This window comes from Hyperolius riggenbachi, chromosome 1 (assembly GCF_040937935.1).
Source record: "Hyperolius riggenbachi isolate aHypRig1 chromosome 1, aHypRig1.pri, whole genome shotgun sequence".
NCBI lineage: Eukaryota > Metazoa > Chordata > Amphibia > Anura > Hyperoliidae > Hyperolius > Hyperolius riggenbachi.
In genome coordinates this window covers 482419852-482439361 of record NC_090646.1, presented here as the reverse complement: position 1 = coordinate 482439361, position 19510 = coordinate 482419852, and the positions used below count along the sequence as shown (strand labels likewise).

At 43.1% G+C, this 19510-nt stretch overlaps 1 protein-coding gene across 4 annotated transcripts in view; it reads right to left on the bottom strand.

The window, feature by feature from the left end:
• Window positions 1-7678: 7678 nt before the first annotated feature.
• Window positions 7679-19510, bottom strand: part of ABHD4 (abhydrolase domain containing 4, N-acyl phospholipase B) — a 111902-nt gene continuing 100070 nt past the window's right edge. For all 4 annotated transcript variants that reach the window (XM_068241864.1, XM_068241845.1, XM_068241873.1 and 1 more), the window contains one exon: window positions 7679-18832. In XM_068241864.1, the coding sequence (XP_068097965.1) occupies window positions 18743-18832 (90 nt within the window). In that variant the 3' untranslated portion in view covers window positions 7679-18742. The remainder of the gene's footprint in view (window positions 18833-19510) is intronic.

The window sequence follows — 19510 nt, the reverse complement described above, 5'->3', positions numbered from 1 at the left end:
TCTCGTCAAGCAGACAGCTGTTTCAGCTGTGGCATCTGTAGTCCCCGCTGATGTGTGTGTTTGTGGTGTCTCCAGAGACAAGTGGCGGAAACAACAGTGATAAAAATGGAGTGGCCACAGGCAGGAGGGGGTTTTTAAGGGAACCTAAACTGAGGGTCCCACACACGATTATCGCTGGCTAGTGGGACTCAATCTTCTCTCCCCGGCCACCGGGATCCCTTCACCTTTGCTCTTCTTCCAAGATCCCAGTGGCCAATCAGTGGCGATGTGTCGTACACATATGTAGGAACGTGTACATTGTGACATCATCGGGGTGCTGCAAAATTTTAAAGTGGACCTTAACTTTTGCACAGGGCAGAAGGAAAACAGAGACATGTGTATAGAGCGTTTAGCCAGTCTGACACCCCCCCCCCCCCATCTGGACCCCTCGATTTTCTGCACTGCATAGAAGGTAAACGGAGAAAAATGCAGCCTCCTGTATATGTGTAGAGTTTAGCAAGCTTGATCCCCCATCTGGACCATATCTCTTACACAGCACAGAAGGTAATCTTCTCAAAAAATTAGCATATTGTGATAAAGTTCATCATTTTCTGTAATGTACTGATAAACATTAGACTTTCATATATTTTAGATTCAAATACACACAACTGAAGTAGTTCAAGCCTTTTATTGTTTTAATATTGATGATTTTGGCATACAGATCATGGAAACCCAAATTTCCTATCTCAAAAAATTAGCATATTTCATCCGACCAGTAAAAGAAAAGTGTTTTTAAAACGAAAAAAGGCAACCTTCAAATAATTATGTTCAGTTATGCACTCAATACATGGTCGGGAATCCTTTTGCAGAAATGACTGCTTCAATGCGGCGTGGCATGGAGCCAATCAGCCTGTGGCACTGCTCAGGTGTTATGGAGGCCCAAAATGCTTCGATAGCGGCCTTAAGCTCATCCAGAGTGTTGGATCTTGCGTCTCAACTTTCTCTTCACAATATCCCACATATTCTCTATGGGGTTCAGGTCAGGAGAGTTGGCAGGCCAATTGAGCACAGTAATACCATGGTCAGTAAACCATTTACCAGTGGTTTTGGCACTGTGAGCAGGTGCCAGGTCATGCTGAAAAATGAAATCTTCATCTCAAAGCTTTTCAGCAGATGGAAGCATGAAGTGCTCCAAAATCTCCTGATAGCTAGCTGCATTGACCCTGGCCTTGATAAAACACAGTGGACCAACACCAGCAGCTGACATGGCACCCCAGACCATCACTGACTGTGGGTACTTTACACTGGACTTCAGGCATTTTGGCATTTCCCTCTCCCCAGTCTTCCTCCAGACTCTGGCACCTTGATTTCAGAATGACATGTAAAAGTTGCTTTCATCCGAAAAAAGTACTTTGGACCACTGAGCAACAGTCCAGTGCTGCTTCTCTGTAGCCCAGGTCAGGCGCTTCTGCCGCTGTTTCTGGTTCAAAAGTGGGTTCATGCTTCCATCTGCTGAAAAGCTTTATGGAGATGAAGAATTCATTTTTCAGGACGACCTGGCACCTGCTCACAGTGCCAAAACCACTGGTAAATGGTTTACTGACCATGGTATTACTGTGCTCAATTGGCCTGCCAACTCTCCTGACCTGAACCCCATAGAAAATCTGTGGGCTATTGTGAAGAGAAAGTTGAGACGCAAGACCCAACACGCTGGATGAGCTTAAGACCGCTATCGAAGCATCCTGGGCCTCTATAACACCTGAGCAGTGCCACAGGCTGATTGCCTCCATGTCACGCCGCATTGAAGCAGTCATTTCTGCAAAAGGATTCCCGACCAAGTATTGAGTGCATAACTGAACAAAATTATTTGAAGGTTGACTTTTTCTGTTTTAAAAACTTTTTCTTTTATTGGTCGGATGAAATATGCTAATTTTTTGAGATAGGACATTTGGGTTTTCATGAGCTGTATGCCAAAATCATCAATATTAAAACAATAAAAGGCTTGAACTACTTCAGTTGTCTGTATTTGAATCTAAAATATATGAAAGTCTAATGTTTATCAGTACATTACAGAAAATAATGAACTTTATCACAATATGCTAATTTTTTGAGAAGATCCTGTATATTTAGAGAATTTAGACTGTCTTATTCCTCATTTGCCTCTAATCACAAGTTGTAATTTGATCTCTCCCCTGTGTCACCGAACAGCCATAGCATAGATGGCAGATGAGCTCATTTGAAAGCACAGGATGTTAAAGAGTAACTGTTAGGCATAAAATACACAATAACTTCTCTATTGCAGTCTGATATACTAGTAGAAAGGATACTAATCAGGCAAAAGTTTAAAATCTTTTTTTCATGTGCAGTTTATCTCCCCTTGCCCCCAGATCGTACGCAGGTGCAAAAGAAGCGACAGGCATGCTGAATCAGCCTGATTGGCTGATGCATCGGTCACTCACTTCTCTCCTCTGATTAGCCACCTTGGTCTTCCCTTCTCTCTGTAGCGGCTGTTAGATTGCAGGGAGGGGGGCCAGAGGCCATCTCCTGTCACTGTCCTCTGCCCCCTTCCTCCAGTGGCATGTCTGCACCCCCCCCCCCCCCGCATTCTCTCCCTTCCCTGAACATCGGGGGAAGGATAAAGGCAGCGCACAGAGTCACTGAATAATGGTTCCTGGTACTGCAGTATCCTTTTATACTCTCTGCACTACCGCCAGCAGGAAGGATCCAGCTGGAGGACACAAGATGGCTCCTGCCAGCAACAGGAGTCATCTAATTTTACATTACACAAATCACATAAATCAAAACATGGTCACTACAATACATCTGTTAAGTAGAGCAAGTATTTATCTACTTACATAAATGTTGGGGGGGCATTTTATAGCTAATAGTTTCTTTTTAACAATATAGCCAAGTGCCTTATTGTTATCAATTTTTGCCTGGATTTTGACTATCTGCCGGCCGGCTGCACGGACCTCTGCTTGGGTTTTGACTGCTCTCTGCCTGCTGCCTAAGACTGATAGCAAAGGGAATAAAGTCCAATAGGAATCACTCTTCTACTGCCCCAATTGTGAGGTCACCCTCTGTGCCATTCCCGGTTTCAAAATATACCACACATGGGAGGTATATTAGGTATGCATGTACATACTGTATAGTCTGGTGCCTTATTTGTACAGTTTCACTATTTAAACGTATTCATTAAATGTAATCATTTCAACAATTGTGTTCCAGTCTTTTACTTATACATGCAGGATGTCTACCAGGCCTTTATTCTGATATGTTTTGGTGAGTTAAAGGGACACTTAAGTAAAAAAAAAATTTTACACACCTAGGGCTTCCAATAGCCCCCTGTAGCTGTCCGGTGCCCTCGCCGTCTCCCTCCGATCCTCCTGGCCCCGCCGGCAGCCACTTCCTGTTTCGGTGACAGGAGCTGACAGGCTGGGGACGTGAGTGATTCTTCACGTTCCTGGCCACAATAGCGCCATCTATGCTGCTATAGCATATATCATATAGCAGCATAGAGGGTGCTAATGTGTCTGGGAACGCGAAGAATCACTCACGTCCCCAGCCTGTCAGCTCCTGTCACCGAAACAGGAAGAGGCTGCCGGCGGGGCCAGGAGGATCGGAGGGAGACTATGAGGGCACCGGACAGCTACAGGGGGCTATTGGAAGTCCTAGGTGTGTAAAGCTCTTTTTTTTTTTTTTTTGACTTGCGTGTCCCTTTAAGGTCTAACCATCTCAGTGTACGGCAGGAAAAGGAGAGATTCCAGGCTCCTCCTCCAAGGGAAACACAATTGACAAGAAGTTTAAAAAGCCCCCACCCCCTGCTACCCTCAGTATCTTGTGTTTCCGGCCTGCCGAGGACACAGTTGACAGCTGTAGTTTATCTATTTGGCGACTTTGTGTAGCTATGCAGAGCAGTTTGTTTGGGATAAGATCCCATCCTGGCCTGTGATCAGGCGTTGGGAAGTTTATCCTGCCTGCAATAGTTAGACATAGTGCTTCTGTTCCCAGGTGGTCATCAATCATGTCTGTGTGTTATGACACTGGGAATCTTCCCCCTTCGGTAGCCTGAAGGGTCGCAGATGATCTCACTTAGCTCGGCCAGGTGGGCAGTTTGAGCAGTGAGTGCACGCGGGTGCCCAGTGGCATCTGACAAGGGGGAGAAGGCTAGGACGAGACGGCGCCAAGATTTTTGCATATGGACAACGCCGTCCTCCAGCAGCCGTAGGAAGTGATCACAGCAGAAGCTTAAGGATGTGGTACTTCCGGATCACTCCAGTATAATGGAGGAGACTGAGACGCCGGCTGAGCGGTTGCTGTTACAAGTCATGGCGGATCCTCTGTCGGTAGACAACACGGTGATGTAGCGTTTACCATGTATTTGCTTGGGGGGGAGAATCTGAGGTGAACAGTACAAAGATTAGAATCCCTAAGTTTCTCTTTTCTCCAGATGGGGCTCAGCGATTGCTAAAAGCCCTTACCCCTGATCCTATTCCTGTGAGTTTACAGAAGTAATTTTCAGGTCTAGCATTTGCATAGGATTGTTACATGCTAGCTGTGGGGACTGATAATTATTTGCTGGGGGAATGCATTCACATGGCTGAGATTAGAGTGGTTTCCCTTGTATGTTTTGTGCTATTTCTTCTCCTGTGTCCAAACAAGCAAGCAATAGATGCAGGACTGGATGAAGGTGGAATGTTGCCATTGCAACAATAGGCTTCCCCGGGATTATAACAAATTAGCTGGTCAAGCCTGCACAGGAATAAAGTTGATTGGCAGAATTGGGTGTATAGAAACTTTTACCCAACAAATCTCTGAATAATTTCAGGTGGTCCCCTGATTTGCATTTGTGTGCAGATTATAATTTGCTTAGGCTGGTTAGCCCTGCATTTATTTGCTGAGACTTGTTAACCTTGATTTTATTTGCATATGCTTGTTAGCCTTGCTTTCATTTTGGATAGGCTTGCAAGACTTGATTTCTTTTGCAGAGGCTTGTTAAGCCTTGCATTTATCTGCATATACTTGTCAGCTTTGCTTTTATTTACATATGCATGATAGCTTTGCTTCAATTTACAGAAGATTGTCAGCCGTGCATTCATTTGCATTCATTAGCATTTATTTTGCTATGCTGGTTAGCCTTGCATTCATTTGCATATGCTGGTTAGCCTTGCATTCATTTGCATATGCTGGTTAGCCTTGTTTTCATTTGCAGAGGCTTGATAGCTTTGCTTTGATTTGAAGAGGCTTGATAGGGTGCTTGTCCGTTAGCCGGGCGCATCCTCTAGGTGGCGACAAAACTCCACCAGAGTTACATCTTTCCCTACTATCCATGTCGGCCTGAAGGGGGAATAGTAATTAGCGCCACCTGCCGGATGCGCCCGGCTAACGGATGGGTACCCTTGATAGCTTTGCTTTCGTATGCAGAGGCTTGATAGCTTTGCTTTCATTTTGCAGGCGCTTGATAGCTTTGCTTTCATTTTGCAGGCGCTTGATAGCTTTGCTTTCATTTTGCAGGCGCTTGTTGGCCTTGCGTTCCTTCTGCATAGGCTTGTTGGCCTTGCGTTCCTTCTGCATAGGCTTGTTGGCCTTGCGTTCCTTCTGCATAGGCTTGTTGGCCTTGCGTTCCTTCTGCATAGGCTTGTTGGCCTTGCGTTCCTTCTGCATAGGCTTGTTGGCCTTGCGTTCCTTCGCACAGGCTTGTTGGCCTTGCGTTCCTTCTGCACAGGCTTGTTGGCCTTGCGTTCCTTCTGCACAGGCTTGTTGGCCTTGCGTTCCTTCTGCACAGGCTTGTTGGCCTTGCGTTCCTTCTGCACAGGCTTGTTGGCCTTGCGTTCCTTCTGCACAGGCTTGTTGGCCTTGCGTTCCTTCGGCACAGGCTTGTTGGCCTTGCGTTCCTTGGCACAGGCTTGTTGGCCTTGCGTTCCTTGGCACAGGCTTGTTGGCCTTGCGTTCCTTGGCACAGGCTTGTTGGCCTTGCGTTCCTTGGCACAGGCTTGTTGGCCTTGCGTTCCTTGGCACAGGCTTGTTGGCCTTGCGTTCCTTGGCACAGGCTTGTTGGCCTTGCGTTCCTTGGCACAGGCTTGTTGGCCTTGCGTTCCTTGGCACAGGCTTGTTGGCCTTGCGTTCCTTGGCACAGGCTTGTTGGCCTTGCGTTCCTTGGCACAGGCTTGTTGGCCTTGCGTTCCTTGGCACAGGCTTGTTGGCCTTGCGTTCCTTGGCACAGGCTTGTTGGCCTTGCGTTCCTTGGCACAGGCTTGTTGGCCTTGCGTTCCTTGGCACAGGCTTGTTGGCCTTGCGTTCCTTGGCACAGGCTTGTTGGCCTTGCGTTCCTTGGCACAGGCTTGTTGGCCTTGCGTTCCTTGGCACAGGCTTGTTGGCCTTGCGTTCATTCTCCTCCGCATGGGCTTGTTAGGCCTTGCGCTTGTCAGCCTCGCGGTCTTTCGCAGGGGCTTGTCAGCCTTGCATTATTCTACAGAGAATTGAAGCGATAAGCTTTTTGGGAGAACCAAAGACTGATTGGTCCAGATATGCATTTTAGATGGGACTCTTCTTCAGTCAGGGCCAACATTTTGGTCGAAAGGTGCTTTAGGCAGCAGTCCCTCCCTCATGTGAGTAGGGGGTTACTTGCCTATCTCTCCTTTTCCTGCCGTACACTGAGATGGTTAGAGAAAGTTCAGTTTAGACTTACCTGGTAAAGATGTTTCTAAACATCTCAGTGTACGGCATACTACATCCCTCCCTCTATGCTGCCTTCTATCCTTTCTTCCTGACTTTTTTTGCACTGTTTTGGTGTGGATTGAGCTGTAGACAGGAGTCTGGGTCATGTTTGGGTGTCTCATTGGCCGGATTTCTTGTCTATATACTGAGGGTAGCAGGGGGTGGGGGCCTTTTAAACTTCTTGTCAATTGTGGTTTCCTTGGAGGAGGAGCCTGGAGTCTCTCCTTTTCCTGCCGTACACTGAGATGTTTAGAAACATCTTTACCAGGTAAGTCTAAACTGACCTATTGTATACCATATAGCAGCATAGAGGGTGCTAATGTGTCTGGGAACGCGAAGAATCACTCGCGTCCCCAGCCTGTCAGCTCCTGTCACCAAAACAGGAAGAGGCTGCCGGCGGGGCCAGGAGGATCGGAGGGAGACGGTGAGGGCACCGGACAGCTACAGGGGGCTATTGGAAGCCCTAGGTGTGTAAAGCTCTTTTTTTTTTGTTTGATTTGTGTCCCTTTAAGGTTTAACAATTGGAAGCCTAAAATTCTTGAGGAAAAGAAAAAGCACTGCCAGGGAGGTTAAAGGAAGCCAGAGCTGTAGCTTAGAGAGAATCAATACTTTCCTGGGAATTCCTCCACCCCCATATGCACATGCGAGTCCCTTGCCGTTCTCCTGCTGTATGCCGTGCAGCTGCTATCAGCCGTGGTCTTCTGCGTATGCGTGGACCTCCCACCCATACACAGAAGACCACGACTGATGCAACTGAGCCAGTTACCCTGGCTGATTGTGGCTAAACAGCAGACCACGTGAGGACGGCGTTGGACTCGCATGTGCTTATGGGGCTGGAGGAAGCCCCGGGAAAGTATTGATTTATTTTTATTGCTACAGCTCTGGTACACTTTAAAGCTTTCTGACTTGTGCTCCCACACGGGATGGAGCAGTTGCCATTCCGAAGGATGCTGAGAAAAGAAAAAACAAACTGACAAATGCATATGGTTTCAAGGCTTTATTTAAAAAGAAATCAATATAAAGTTAGTGAAACAATGCACCATGACACCTCAAATTAAGAAAAGTGTGTTTTCTAATCAAAATGCAAATATTAAAAAGTTTAATTACAGTGGTGCTAATAAAGTCAGATAAAATGGAGCAGATTCTCATTGACTGTATAACTGCTCCATTTTCCAGCTTTCCTTGCATCTATATATAAATCACTTCATCGCTGGCTTCTTCTCTTACCATAAGCTACAAACACTATAAAGAACCAGAATTATAATAACAATTGATACCTCAAAACATTTAAGTGCATTCGTTTTCTGTTTCTGGCTTATAAACCTCTATTCTTTAAACATAGATCCTCTATGCTGTTAAATTGCTCAGTGGTATAGCCCATTTTAATGTAATTTTCTCACTTTAAATGAGAGCCATTAAAACAAAAATAATGCAACCAACTTGGTAAAATTAGCAGCGCACTGATAAGACTGCCAAATATAATACATAAAGAAGCACTCTACCTAATTTGGCTTGGAAAGCATTACATTTGAGTGGCACATTTATCCTAGCTTGGGTTATGCAGAGTGCTCAGAATAATATTTCATACATACAGCAAAAACACTGGGTTGTTAAATTCTGCCTGATGCAGAATTATTCAGGCAAGAGTCCGTTTCCACTGCTGTGATTCCCATTAATTTCCTCGCATGCAAGTTTGGATGGGAAATTGCAGCCTATTAACATTAATAGGCTGCTGTCCAACTTGCTTGCAGGGGAATAAAATGGACAGCATGCAGCAAGAAAAAAAATGCATCACGCATGCAAATCCCTATAGCCATGCATGGCACAGCTGGAGGTATTCGGATGTGTTCTTGCATTGCACAAGTGTTGGTATGGCGTCTTGCAAGACGTATGCTGGCAACAAGGAAATTCATTTTTACCACAATGTAGACCAGGAAACTATGAAATTTCCATAAAGAATGTCCTACTACTTTGAGTTCTGAATTATTTGCATAAAACCCTTAATGTAGAGTTGATGCAGGATTACGCAAATTATGTACTCAATCGCGCAACGTGAAAATTAACCAAATTCAATTGGAATCCCATTGGTACATGTTCATGATGCATACATTTGCATAATTCTGAATCAACTAAAGATTTGCATCTAACTTGTCATCCTTAGTTTTTACATTAGAAAAAAGTCGTTTGTGATGCAGCCAAATATTAAATCTTTCATATGTACCAATTATATCTAGTAGTAGGTTTTATTTTTTTTACAATAGTAACATGCATTGTGGCAGCCTGGCTAACCAGATTGAACAAGTCTGTTAAGTATAAATCTGTTAATGGATATTATCTTAAGTTATAATTTCTTGAAGTCTGTGTAGTCTATATATGAAATATTCAAAGGTAATCAATAAACTAGTTTTATATTAATGAATATCCGTTAAATCCCTATATTAAAAGCGCTGTCCCTGCATCATCCTCAGTCCCTGTTACCATGTATCCGCCCCGTTGTGCCTGGTATGCATGGGTGGCACAGCTGAGGGGGGGGGGCCACGTTCAGGCGTGTGCACAGCATGCACCAAAATCCCCCCCCCCCCCCCCAAAAAGGGTGCTAGGCCACACGCAGGTGTGTGCACGCATGTTGCGGGTGAGTGCTGTGGGGGGATAAATCACAGCTGTGGCCTGGCATTTTTGCTAGTTAACCTATAAAAGGACCAGTACTGGCAAGTGCGGTCATAGCCTTAGTGTGTATATTCTACAGCAGTGCTTTTAAAAACTTTACTCCTGAAGTATCCAGAGCTCCAAGGCACTCTGTGAAAATACAATGCCTGAGATTGTAAAATGTGCAGTGTGCAATAGAGAACAGGCTATAATACATAACCGAGGTAGGAGTTTAAAAAGGATCCCAAGTTAATCAGGCAATCTTTGTGATGAGCAATGATTGAATGCAGCAATAAATAGCATAGGACTAGTGTTTCACATGGTCACATGCCTTTTATTTGCTGCTGTATTAATACGTTTACTGCTCCTTGGTAAAAATTGCTTGTGTCACACAAGACCAGTCTTTACACTTATCCCCGTGATTTCTGGCTGGTTTTTTTTTTTTTTATTTGTCAATTCTGCGGTTTGAAATTTCAGTGCCAAATGCCTTTGGTTGTTTTTTTTTTAATTTTACACATTTCATATGCCATTTTTTTACATTGCAGTCTTCCATGCATACCAATGAAGTCAGTTTACATGGTAGCTTACTGTAAATAATTAACTTCAAATTCACACATTAATTTTTTGCATACTGATTGCAAACTTTCTGGGTTTACATTTAGGCTACTTTCACACCAGGACGTTGCGGTTTGATGCGACGTTAAAGTTGCACCGCAAACTAACAACGTAACATGGCCAAAAAGTCACACTGCAGCGTTACCAACGCATACAGCATATACAGTAGAAAAGGTAGCGTTAAGTGTCGTTTTAACGTGCAACTTTAATGTCGCACTGTGAAAAAGCCCTTAATTACATGGATATCACATGCAAAAAATACAAATTTAAAAAAAAAAAAAAGTAGCACTGCTGGCAGTGTTAAAGAAAATCTGTAATGAATAAACCTCCCCTGGGGCGTACTCACCTCGGGTGGGGGAAGCCCCCGGATCCTATTGAGGCTTCCCCCATCCTCCTCTGTCCCACAAAGGTGGAGAAAATCCTCCCGGAGCGGTGGTGATGTAAATATTTACCTCCTTGGCTCCAGCGCAGGCGCAGTATCTGCTCTCTGCATGGAGATAGGCGAAAATAGCCAATCTCCATCGGGCCGCTCTACTGCGCAGGCGCAAGCCGCCTGCGCAGTAGAGCGGAGATCGGCTATTTTTGCCTATCTCCATGCCAAGAGCCGCAACAGCGCCCCCGCTGGAGCCAAAAACTGTAGATATTGCACAGGCCGACAAATTGTCGCCTGTGCGTTCCGTGGGCTGCAGCGACACCGCCGTGCGACACAGGAGGACGGAGAAAGCCTCGATAGGGTCCAGAGGCTTCCCCCTACTGAGGTGAGTACCCCCCAGGGGAACTTTTTTTCAGTACGGGTTTTCTTTAAAGACAGAAATATCTGACAAATTTGCATGAAACGTAATTTCAATGTGATGCCATAGAAATAGATTAACCACTTAAGCCCAACTGGACGAGATTTCTCGTCCAGTTGGGCTGCGCGCACTCCCGCGGGTCCCCCCGTGCGCCCCCCGCTACTGGCCGCTAGCCCAACGATCAGTGAAAGGGATTATAAATCCCTTTCGCTGATCGGACCCCCCCGGAGAAAAGCAGACAGCGTCTCTTCAGACGCTGCGGCTTTTCTGAGCTCTGGTCTCCTTTCTTCTGCCTGGGAGCGAGATCGATCGCTCCCAGGACTTTTTGATTCTGGCCAAATAGCAAATTACACCCCCCCAAAAAAAAGTTTTAAGACTAAACCTATAAATATATAAAAAACACTTGTTTACCTCCCACACCAAAAAATACCAACATACAAGTTTAAATTAAAAAAAAAAAAATTACAATAATAAAAAAAAAAACAGTTACTTAAGGGTCTGAACTTTTTAAATATTCATGTCAAAGGAGTATATCAATATGATTTAATAAATGATGGGCTTCTAAACAGTGATGGACGCAAAACGGAAAAAAATGCACCTTTATTTCCAAATAAAATATTGTCGCCATACAATGTGATAGGGACATAATTTTAACGGTGAAATACCCGGGGCATATGGGCAAATACAATACGTGAGTTTTAATTATGGAGGCATGTATTATTTTAAAACTATAATGGCTGAAAACTGAGAAATAATGAATTTTTTCCATTTTTTCTTTTTCTTCCTGTTAAAATGCATTTACAGTAAAGTGGCTCTTAGCAAAATGTACCCCCCACAGAAAGCCTAATTGGTGGTGGAAAAAACAAGATATAGATCAAATAATTGTGATGAGTAGTGATAAAGTTATTGGCAAATGAATGGGGGGGTGAAAGTTGCTCGGATGTTAAATTTCAACCCTTCGGGCTTAAGTGGTTAATTGTGCGACAAACAAAAATCACAATCTAGCATAGCCCTGACTGCCAGCGTATATGCTGGCATGTCCCAACTACGTCATGTGATGCCCTGTGGCCATGGAGACGTGACGCTGGGAGTGGCGATCAGGTGAGTGTTAATCCCTACTTATCGCTTGCTCGCAACTCTGCAAAGAGAGGGAGGGGAGGAGGAATCCTGCCACCTTGGGCCAGATTTACAGCTCATGTAGACCATAGTTTGCCTGGCGCTGATCTAGCACGATGCAAGTATATTCTGTTAAGTGTTAAAGGGGCATACAACTAGGTAAAGATTTGATGGTAGTCAAATGCAGGGCTGCGGAGTTGGCACAAACATCCACCGACTCAAACTCCTCAGTTTAGGATTCCACCGACTCAGACTCCTAATTTGCATATTACAATCTTGTTGATTGAAAGTATGTAACATGAAATTCATCTCTTAGGCCCGGTTCACATTAGGGGTCGCCATCCGGAATCGCCGTGCCGAAGCCGGACCGCATGCAGAACGGACGGAACGGACGCACGGCATAGCAATGAAAGCCTATGCGTCCGTTTCGACCGGACCCAGACTCCGGCATAAGACCCAACATGCGCTATTTTTTGGTCCGGCTCCTCCGGCAGCCGTATCCGGAGCGGAGCCGGACTGCACCATCCGGCCAATACAAACCAATGAGAACCGGAGAGCGCATAACACACTGGCTAAAAATCCAGATGTTCTACTCCACTTCCTATGCGTATTGAAGTGGCGATTTTGGATGGGGACACATGGGCAAGCATTTTGGAGTGGAGCAGCAGTGATTTTAAACGTGCTGGAGATGTTGGCAGTATGTCGGAGGTGGAGGTGAGTGCTAAACAGCGGAGGGCCTGATTCCACAGGTCCACCTTCTGCTGACCTCCCAGACCCCAACATTTTTATTCCTTTTCTACTATCTTTTGCCAAACTGATCCAGATCGCATCCTGATGAACACCTGATGCAAACTGACTGGATCTGGATCAGAACCGTACGGTTCCGATCCGGATCCGGTCATCCGGTCCGTTTGGCAGAGAACCGCAAGTGTGAACGGGGCCTTAACTGCCAATGCTTAGGAATTTTAAAAGACAACTGAAGTGAGAAGGATATGTAGACTACTATATTTAAACCATTTAGTCATAGACTAAAACTAGTCCTTGGTAAGAGTACTTGTAGAAGGTACAGACCGGAACAAAGAACATCTATCAGGTCCTAGGCAATGTGACTGTGGGTACATGTAAGAGTGATGTGCAGGTACTCTGCAGGGGAATGAGATTCTTCCTTTATTACACATTCTTCATGCACAATCTGAACGAGGTTTATGGGTGACAAACAACATCACTGTGTTAAATGTGCACAACATTCTCAGTAGATTCCCTGCAGCTCTGTGGGGAGTGCATATGTAGAGTATAGTACTACTGTGTAACAAAGTAAACCTGAGAGAAGAAATTAAAGTTTTATACATACCTGGGGCGAGTACATTTGAATTCGGCACCGGTAGACTTGGGCGCAGGATCAAGCTGTTATATGGCTAGTCCTGCTTCTGCACAAGTCCGGGCCAAACTAATTACTATTCCCCCTCCAGGCCGCCATGGAGTGGGGGAATGAAATAATTCGGCTTCCAGCGATTGCTGGAAGCCGAATTATTATGATTTTTAAGCAACCTCGGCTCCGTCTTCTGATGGCACCGACGTTACTCACTGAGCGCCGCTATAGACTGAATCCCTTTATAGTCTATGGCTGCGCCCAAATCTAGCAGCGCTGAAAAGCACTGCTCTGACCTGGGACTTCCTCCAGCCCCCTTCAGGCTAATCAGTCCCTCGCTGTCCTCCTCCGCCACCTGGATCTTCTGCTGAGTCTAGGTACTTGAGCCAGTCTGGCATAGAGCGCATGCACACACTCCGCTGCCGGGAGTGTACTACACCTGCGCAGCACTATTGCGCAGGAGTAGAATGCTCCTGGCTGTAGGAGCGGCAAACGGCCGGACTGCGCTGACTGGCTGAATTACCGGGACTCATAGCAGAAGATCCAGCGAGGGACTGATTGTCCTGAAGGGGGAAGGAAAAAGCTCCAGTTATGTATAAAACTTCTTTTCATCCGTCTCAGGTACCCTTTAATTCGTAGTCACCAAATTTTAACAACATATTAAATGATTTGATTTAATGAGCAAAGAGAGTGCATACATTTGTATAAATCAGCATCAACGCAGAATGATTTCCATGTCACTGACCATCTTGATTAGTGACACAGCTACACATCAGGCTTTATTCTTACAGCATAGAGGTTATTTAGTATATATAAGAGATTCCTGTGTACACATCATATATATAGTCAATCAGATATGTATATCTGACTTTAAAAATACGGGGACTGCTTTATTGAAGCAGCACAAGAAACGAATTTTGGTTTGTTTAATTTTTGTGGACTAAGCAAAGCTATTACTGTATGTATAAATTATGACTATTTGAGAAATAGAACATTTATCATATTTTCTATTTTACAGTTTAAATTCATTAGGAGTCTGTATTTTCCCCCGACTCCAGGCACCCAAAATTGCTCCGACTCCTACTCTACAGCCCTGGTCAGATGTACAAAATGATCTAGCACAGTGATCTGCAAACTTGGCTCTCCAGCTGTTAAGGAACTAAAAGTCCCACAATACATTTGACTTTATGAATTATGACAGTGGCTGTTAAACTGCATTGCGGGAAATGTAGATCCTAAACAGCTGAAGAGCCAAGTTTGCAGATCACCGATCTAGCAGGTAAAGCATGAACGGACTGCCTTATTTCCTGCTGTACACATGCATGCTTTCCTTAATCAAGATCACATACTACTTCCTTTTGGAGGGCGGAGAGGAAAAAAAAAAGTCTGCCCTTGAAAGACTCAACGCTTACTTACAAATAAGTAACTATAATCTTCCAGACTGTGTCGGGTAGATCCATACATAGTTTCTGCACAATAAACTCGGTGTCTCTCGGGGTACTTACAGAACTCTGATCTATGTACGTGCCTGGTCACAGGGATTAATCATTCTATTAAGGATTAGGTACTCTAAGCTTTAAGGAGACTTTTAAAGCCAATATAACAGCACATTTTAATAAAAAATTACATATATTATGCCTAGCCTATATATAAGCGTTAATGCAGAAAGAATGTACGACATTTGAAATTGTAACAACTGGTTTCTTTTGAGAACAGCTAAAGCCCACAAACTCTACATTTGCTCGCCTTCAGCTCCCCACCCCACTCAATCTGAAGAAAAGAACATCCTAGATTGATGAAAATATTAAACAAATGTGCTTTAGTTTTAATAGATCCTCATTAGGTTAGGTGTACGGCTGTTCCATATTCTTAACTACTCCACAGCCATCTTTACAAATAGCTGCTTGATATGCTATCCTTGCAGTCAGCATGAAAAAAAAAAAAAATCACATCAGTGTTTTTTTTTTTCAAAGACAATTTCAAATGCCTGACATGCTCTCTGAACTGACCCCAAAGAGGCTTTGAACAGGGTCTACTTATTTTGGGTTGCTGTCTGGGGTACAGCTTTAAAAGGCATATAAGTGGAATAATGAATTAATAAATACCAACATAAGATTTAAAGGGAACCTAAACTGAGAAGGATATGGATTTTTTCCTTTTAAAATACCAGTTGCCTGACTGTCCTGCTGTTCCTGTGTCTGAGGCCGGGTGCACACATGGCAGAAACGCTAACAGAGCAGGAAACTCTGCGTTGTATGCAGCAATGTCTATGGGAATCAGAAGTACCAGCATTGCACTTGCGATTTACAGCAAGCATTCTGCAGATGCTGGTAGTGTTGCACAATATGCAGGCTGGCTGCCAAAACGCACATAATGAAAGTCTATGGTGACGCATATGCATTGTGTTTTTTAATGCATTTTTCAATAAAAAGTATAGAACTGTGATATGTTTCCACTAGACAACCACAAATTTGCATTCTCCATGCATTTTGCATTAGAGAACCACAAACGCATTAAAACACATGCAAGAAAATGCATATGCATAAAAAAGCAGCAAACACTTAATAGCAAATCACAAACGCACCATCCGAAAATATTTTTTCACACTATGTCATATGTGAACCCAGCCTAATACTTTTAGTCACAGCCCCTCAACAAGCATGCAGATCAGGTGCTCTGACTGAAGTCAGACTGGATAAGGTGCATGCTTGATTCAGCCACTACTGCAGCCAAAGAGATCAGCAATACTGTCAAGCAACTGGTATTGTTTAAAAGGAAACATCCACATCCCTCTCAGTTAGGATTCCCTCTAACATTTGTTTTCAGACTTTTATGAGCTTTCCATGAACCAGAATTGTGTGGTTTATAATAAACAATTCATACATTTTACAAAACCTAGAATGATCTTTCAGATTTAGATCAGAAACTTCAGGCTACAGTTACTGCATGCTACATTATCAAGACCTAACCGTCTTTTTTTTATTATTTTGTCCTTCTTAAACCAGAACCATGCCCAGGAATTAAACTTTGCATATATTTTGATCAGGCAGTAGCCATTGTTACCTAGTGGTTATGCCTACAAGACAGTAACTAACAAGATGGACAGTGAGAAATGTACATTAGCAGAGGCCACAGGAGGCAAACCCCAGTTTAAAAAGACACTGAAGCGAAAAAAAATTATGATATTTTGATTTGTATGTGTAGTACAGCTAAGAAATAAAACATTAAGATCAGATACATCAGTCTAATAGTTTTCAGTACAGGAAGAGTTAAGAAACTCCAGTTGTTATCTCTATGCAAAAAAGTAATTAAGCTCTACGACTTTCAAAGTCGTGGAGAGGGCTGTTTTCTGACTTTTATTATCTCAACTGTTATTGAACTATTTACTTTTTCTCTGCCAGATGAGGTCATTAGTTCACAGACTGCTCTGAAAGAATAATTTTGAATGCTGAGTGTTGTGTAATCTGCACATATTATAGAATGATGCAATGTTAGAAAAAAACACTATATACCTGAAAATAAAAATATGAGAATATTTTCTTTGCTCCTAATCTTCTAGTAATTATTCATAGTACACAACCAATTCATTATATTATATTTTTTCGCTTCAGTGTCTAAGTTTCTCAACAGTCCTGCGCAAAAAAAAAATTCTTGTTTTTCATATCCATTACTGGACTAGTTGAACAGTTTAGATAGTACCTGAAGAGTCTTACGACTAGTGTTATTCAGGTTCAGATTTTGGCACTGAATGAACCTGATTGCTGCAAACAGCCAAGTCACAGGCTGAATGTTCCCCATGTATATACATGGAAGTCCACCCAGTGCTGATGCAGAATTTCAGTCATCCCTGATTTAGCCTACTTACAGTGATCACTATAGCCTAGTGCACACCAGAGCGGTTCGGCTGCGGTTTGCGATTCCGCTTGCGGATCCGCTAGGGTAATGTATTTCAATGGGCTGGTGCACACCAGAGCGGAAGGCGTTTCGTAGAAACGCATACTCCCGGGCTGCTGCAGATTTTGGATTGCGGATGCGTTTCTGCCTCAATGTTAAGTATAGGAAAAACGCAAACCGCTCTGAAAAACCGGCACTTCAGAGCGGTTTGCCAGGTGGTTTTTGTTACAGTAGCTGTTCAGTAACAGCTTTACTGTAACAATACATAAAATCTACTACACCAAAAACACTTCACAAAACCGCAAAATGCTAGCTAAAACGCTACAGAAAAAGAGCATTTCAAAATCTTGCGGATTTGCTAGCGGTTTTTGGTGTGCACCAGGCCTAAAAGAAGATGTGCTAATTAAGTTTTACCTATTGCTAAATCCAGTCCCAAACAGCAAGAATTTCTTACAAGGTTTTATAAAGCCAGGTGGTATAAGGAGCTACAATCTAATGTAATGCAGCAATCCATAGCATCTAAAGTATACCCGAGTTAACATGAACTATTGCCCTTTTTCTATCTCTTCCCTACTCTCAGACATATTCTGCCAGGAAAATTTTTATGGCTGCAATTTCCTTGTCTGTGATGATTACCATGTTCCTGACAAGGTACTACAAGAGATAAGCTGTCACTTGCATGCCTGAAAATGAACTATTCAGGCAGAAAAAAACATGATAAACAGCCTTGTTATCAATAGGTTTTGCATGTCACATGTTTCCTCAAGTACACTTTAAGTTCTATGGGTTTGTGGAGTTAAAGAAAAAGTGTGTGTGTGTGTGTGTAACATTTTAGCATTTTGGTAATCCTTAAGTATGCTGCTACAGATACAGGGATATCATTTATGATAAAAAAAAAAAAACCTTGACTGTCAAATATAATTAAATGGCACATACTGGAACACTACTCTTGATAAAGAGTTTACCTTTATGGTAGAAACAAATCCTTACCACATAAAAAAAAGAGGTAGCTCTGACAATAATTAAAGGTAAAAGGTGTAATCCACAGGATTCTGAAAAGTATGCAATTATAAGCCTCTACTCTTGTACTGCTTACCAGTGACAATGACAAGTGTTATTCTGGTACCATACATAACCACAACTTTTTTTTTGCTCCACAAAGTATATGTATAAAGACAATTTCCTATTACAGCTTTCTGTGCACTTTACGCACTGAAATTCTTCAATGGCACATAATGGTCGAACATTCACGGTTTTTGCTTATTTAACCAAATCATTTTACTTAAATTGCTGAAAGACAATCTTTCAACAGAATGTACCCAAAATGTGGTTATTTATGTAAATTACTTGATGCTACAATAGAACATCTGGGCAGTTGGTGAATATCACCAGAAGAGGGCACCAGGTGCTGTTCTAGATCACCACATCAATGTGTGGCATTGTGAGGAATATACTGTAATTAATACATATATGTGCTCTATGCTATGTAGTCTAAAGAACAGAGCTCAAATGTGAGCCAGTTAGGCATATGATATTAGCAAGTCAGTGTATATGCCCCTTGTGTCCCATCACACACCAGAAGCTCTTCATTATTTCTGGATGGCAAGAGGTATTCTCAATCCACTTCATTGCAAATTTCTTCAACCACCTCATTGAAGATACTAGGCTGGTCTGCATATACATGGTGAGACGCACCTTTGATTGCCTGTGGATAAGAAGATATCACAGTGAACCTCATCAAAAGGTATTGTAAAAACCATAATATTCAATTCTAAAGATATTTCTGTATTAACTGAACAAAATAAAGGCCTTGAAAACTATTTCTTCATCATTTAAAACGATAGCTATAATTTCCTTTTTGTGGAAATGTTTGAATTTAACATATAGAATAAATCTCGCTTCAGAGCTTAAAGAGGAACTCCAGTGAAAATGTAGTAAAAAAAGTGCTTCATTTTTTACCATAATTATGTATAAATGATTTAGTCAGTGTTTGCTCATTGTAAAATCTTTCCTCTCCCAGATTCACGTTCTGACATTTATTACATGGTGACATTGTTACTGTGGGCAGGTTATTTAGCTGTTTCTAGCTGCTCTGTCTGTTAGACAGCTAATAACAGCTATTTCCTGTCTCTGAACATTGTTACATTGTGGCAGTTTGCCAGCAGTACCGCGGTATTCAGAGCCTCTTGTGGGAGGGGTTTCAGCACAAAATCAGTCACACAGCGCCCCCTGATGGTCTGTTTGTGAAAATCATTGTCTTTCTCATGTAAAATGGGGTATCAGCTACTGATTGGGAAAAAGTTCAATTCTTGGTTGGAGTTTCTCTTTAAAGTTAGCAGGGGCACGTGTGCCCCTGCTAAACCGCCGCTATCGCGCCGCACAA